The sequence below is a fragment of the Arachis ipaensis genome, chromosome B10 (assembly GCF_000816755.2).
Source record: "Arachis ipaensis cultivar K30076 chromosome B10, Araip1.1, whole genome shotgun sequence".
In the NCBI taxonomy this organism is placed as follows: Eukaryota; Viridiplantae; Streptophyta; class Magnoliopsida; order Fabales; family Fabaceae; genus Arachis; species Arachis ipaensis.
This window is the reverse complement of record NC_029794.2, coordinates 131,254,427-131,259,484: the sequence shown is the minus strand read 5'-3', so window position 1 is coordinate 131,259,484 and position 5,058 is coordinate 131,254,427. Positions and strand designations below refer to the sequence as shown.

At 27.6% G+C, this 5,058-nt stretch overlaps 1 protein-coding gene across 1 annotated transcript; it reads right to left on the bottom strand.

Moving 5' to 3' along the window:
* On the bottom strand, positions 2,590-3,440 carry LOC107621896 (basic leucine zipper 8-like). The gene has a single exon (XM_016323872.2). The coding sequence runs from the start codon at positions 3,321-3,323 to the stop codon at positions 2,673-2,675; it is 651 nt and encodes a 216-aa protein (XP_016179358.1). The 5' UTR covers positions 3,324-3,440; the 3' UTR covers positions 2,590-2,672.

The following is a 5,058-nucleotide window of genomic DNA, read 5'->3' as shown; positions in this document are numbered from 1 at the left end:
AGTGGTTATTATTGTTGTTATTATTGTGTAATTTTTACATATAATTTTCAAAAGAGGTAATTAAGGCTCAATTTGATTGATAAGTTTTTACTATTTAACTTTTAATTATGTTTATTATGATTCATGTGTTTTATAATTGTAAATTAAGATGGACTTTTTTCACCAATTTAGTTAACAAAATACTTTTGTGTACAGTTAATTTTGTTTTTTCTAATTAAACCAATTATTTTAATTTGGTTTTAATCTCAGGAGCCATATACTGTCAAAACTACTTGGGGTAGGTAATAAATAATCAAATATGCATTTATTTTCCAATAATATGTAGTCAAGGTAGCTCCTAAAATAAAAGGGGTATAAAGATAAATTAGTACTAAGAATTCTAGGGGATGGCTTGTCTAAATGTTTTTCTTTTTGTGGAAACTTTTCTATCATCAACCAATGACCACTATAGACTCCCTTTTATTTTATCACTCTCTGTCTTGTCCAATTCTCCCCACAATGCAATTCCACTAGAATAATTAATTACTACTTAAATATTATTAGTTTATTGAAACGAAAGATTTTATTATTTCCTCCTCACAGTCACATTTCTTTTGGCAAGATATTTTCACTAAGGCATGGTGTGTAATTTTTTTATTCATACATTTAAAATAGATGAGAAGGAGATCAATATAATGGAAAGTTTATCATATATTTTTTTGAGTAACTTATTAAAATGATATCCGAAAATTTATATTGTTGATAAAAAAATTTTAAAAAATACTAACGACAAATAAGTTCTTCAAATGATTTAAAAATGCGACAAAAAGAACTAGATATTAAATATCATATCTAAAAAATGATTTTAGAGATAAGATTTTTTTGCAAATTTTTGCAATAATTATTAGAAAAATAAAATCTTTTTATCTTTAAAATTTGATAATTTTATGTCAAATAAATTTTTTTAAAAAAGTTTTTTAATGACCATATTTTTTGAAAATAAAAAGAAAAAAATTAAAGATTAAATTTTGCTTTGAATTTTTTTTGTACACCTTCTAAATATGTATTCAAATGTTGCCACAAAAATTCAGATCAAATAAATAAATCGTTTGTTAATACAAAAGTTTTTTTGTCACATTCAAAAATATAATAATTATTGATTATTTTTTGTTGTATTTTCAAATCATTCAGAATGTTATTTTGTCAATAACATCTTTTAAGTATCTTTTTATCAGCTATTGAATCTTTTAGATATCAAATTGGTAGTTAATTTTTTTTTTTTTTTTTTTACTATTTTATCATGTTTTAAATAAGTTATTAGAATGAGTATATTTTGTAACAGTATTATAATAATTTATTTGGATGAAAAGACAAATTAAATTAGAATTTGATGAGAACTTCTCCAATTCGGAAAAAAGTAGAAAAGAAAGTATTTGAAAGGTCATCATGGAGAGTTTAATCAATTCTAAATGAGGTGTTTAAAAGTAAGAATATTATTTAAATATGTAAACAACATTAATGATGATTTTTTTTTTTTTACCAAAGATATAAAGACTCGAACCTGCAACCTCTTAGATAAGTATGGGGAGATTATGCCATTTGAACTATTATTCATTGGCAACAACATTAATGATGATTATTAATTTAAAAGTGGGAAATTTAATCTATAACAAAATTTAAAAGAGTGGGGGAAAAAATGTTTATAAGATATTGAAATGAAAGCCACATCAATTCAACAACAATAATTTTCCTTTTCTTTATAACATGATATTATTATCATCTTTATGCAATCCTTTTTCTTTTTCCTTTCTCTCTCTTTCCTTTATTTAATTTATTTATTTTTCCCTCAATTCTCTGTTAATTACTGGAAGATGAGGTCAAGAGAGCTTTGTACATTGTTTTCCGGGCCAGAGAATCATGATGGTGTTTCTGACTCTGATTATTATTAGTGACCAACAACTTAGTACTGCTAACCATTAAACCAGCATGTTTATGGATTACACCATTTTTAGAAATTACTAAATACTCAAACTCAATAACATGCTGTCAACAAGAAGTTTAAAGGATCTATACAAAAATTAAACTGTTAATATAATGATTTAGTGACAATTTAACTTTCTTGAGTTCGTTAAAAAATTAATATATCTAAATAAAAAGGCACTTGTTTTAAAATTGGAGGAGTATAATTTGTGTTGCAATTTTTTGCAAAACAAGCATTATCTCTATGAGTCCTGCTAGAGAGATAATGGGCTATATGAGTTATAAAATGAACATTTTTCATATTATCTAGAATCTCCATACTATCTAGAATAACCATCCTAAAAGGTTAAACTGATTTTCGGATTCACTAAGGATCAAACTCTTGATCTTTTGGATCTAGAGCTCTAATACCATGTCATGATACCACTCATTCCAAAAACTTCAGCTGATGGAAAAAGATAACACTAATAGTTATATCTTTAATACTCTCTAAACATCTATTGTACACATTGTACAAATATTCCATTAACTCCTCATACTTTCCCTATCTCTATTTCACAAGGATACTTACTTTAATTTTGGATACAAGATCTAATTAAAGCAAAATAAATTAATTATAAACTAGGATTATGAGAGCGGAGGAGTAATTAATTAACAATCGCAATGTGACTATGATATTATAGAAGTCACAAATTGGAAGGTAGTGAATCAAATCAAGCAACAAGGTCCATAGAACTCGAAAGAGATTGGTTTGAGGCACAAGAATTAGGAACATCTTGTTCCAGTAATGGAGGAGGAGGAGGAGGAAGATGATTAGGGCTATGAATCTTCATGTCACTAAGCATCTGTCGAAGCTCGGAAGCTTCTTCTTTGAGCTGAGCATTCTGTTGAAGAACTTGTTCATGGCACTCCGAGACATGGTTGAGCTTGTCCATCAGCTGGTGGTTCTCGTTCCTCAGCCAAACAACTTGTGACCACAGCTCATCAAGGTGCCTTTGCTTTCTCATCCTCGATCTTCGAGCCGACTCGCGGTTCGATATCATCCTCCGGTGCTTCCTCTCGTTGATGAGGCTCAGTTGCTGCTCCTCCGCTTCGTCCGAAGTCGAATTACTACTCATGCTTATGTATGAGTAGGACGACTGAGGACTGAAATCGGAGGAGAACATTTGTTGGTGGTGGTGAGGGTAATTTGGGAAATTCGCGTATATTTGGTTGCAAAATCTTGTTGTGGGAGTGTAGTTGTTATTGTTTTGAATTGTAGTGTAGTTATTAAGAGGGTATGGAGATGGGTTTGTGTTATTAATATTATTATTTGGGAGTAAATAATTGAAGCTTGTAACAACTTCTCTGGGTTCTTCTTGCATGGTTTTAATTTAGGGATTTGAATAATGAGTAGTTTTAGCAATGAGAGAAAATGAAAGGGATTTATTTGGAAGAAACCAAGGAAGGGATTTAATTTGTGGAGAAAGAAAGAGTGGGAAGGTTAGGTATTATATAGGGAGAGAAAATGTGGTACATTATTGGACCTACTTAGCTCTACTGTGTTGTAACAAATTGTTGGTGTTTTGTATCTTAAAAGGTTATTATTTATTATTATTTAGATTATAATTATTGATTGGATGCCATGCAGATGATGATGATGATGATATTTACAATTTTATATGCCGGAAAATAGTGTTGAATAAAGTAGGTATAATTAATAAGAAAGTTAATTTTGATGTATTCACAGTGTAATAGTCAATCAATCGAGCAATTATATCCGTTTTTTTATGATCATTCACGTCATTAATATAAAAAATAGTTATTTTTATTGATTTGATATTACGTAATTAAATACACATCTAAAATTATTTTACACTAACAGTGCATTAAAATTAAATTTATTAATAAGATCCTATAAATAAATTAAATAAGAATGTGTTGAATAAAGTTGGTGGAATTTATATTTACGGTATAAATTTATATTTGTGTAAGAATATCTTTTAAAAATGTTTTTTTTATTGAACTCATTTTTTTCGTGGGGTACCAAATTATAAACACTAAAAGGAGAAATAAAGTGTAATGTGTAGTGTATGGTGTCTAGTAAAAAAAAGCAATGTTTAGGTGACACTTTTCATTACATTTTTTTTAGTGATAAAATTAAACAATAACAACAAGTGAGAGTTAAAAAACGAAAATGATAGTTTATATAATTAAAAAAAATATTTAGAAAAATACAAATATCATTTGTCCTTAAAAAAAATGGAGAATGCTAAGAACAATATTTTTAGTAGAGAAAATGTAGAATTGGCTCATTTTAACTTAAATCCATATCAAATATAAAAACAAATATTGATCACCTAATAATTATTTAAAAAAAATTAATAATAAAGATCAAAAGACATATAGTTCCCCATGCATGCATGTGCACATATAACATACATGCTTTATGATGTAACATGTCATGTGTGAATGACATGATGATAGCACACAAGTGAGTGAGTGAGTGACACAAAGGTGGAGAGCAACTTGGGTTTGTGGATAATCATTTTGGAGAAAATTATGCTTACATCATTTAGAGATATACAAAGGCATTTCATATCATGGAGAGCATATAATAATTAATAAAACTATTGTAGGACTGTTTCTTTGAAAGCAAGCACAAGAAGAAAAATAATTTGGAGTTCAACACTTAGTTTTTTTTTTTTTCATTATATTATTAAATTGAAAGGATGTTTAGTGTCCATGGACAAATCCATCTGTTATGTTAATGGGATAAATAATACTCCACTAGAATTTAAAATTTTTTTTAGGAGTACACGATAATTTTATTTATTTATCTCAGTTATGTTATTAAATTAGACTCATTAGATTAAATTATTATAAAAAATATTTTATTATTATATTATACACATTTTGATTTTTGTGTCAAAATTTTTTAAATTCCTCACTTTGTATGTCCAAAATGATTATCTTTTGGACAGTATTCATTATTTCAATGACGTAAGAAATTGGAGGAAGAAAAATACGAGGATGTGAAAGGGAATTGTCATTTGTAAATTCATAACTTAAGAGAAAAAAAGAAAGAAAGGTTAAAAATTTTGATGACTCAAGAGTCAC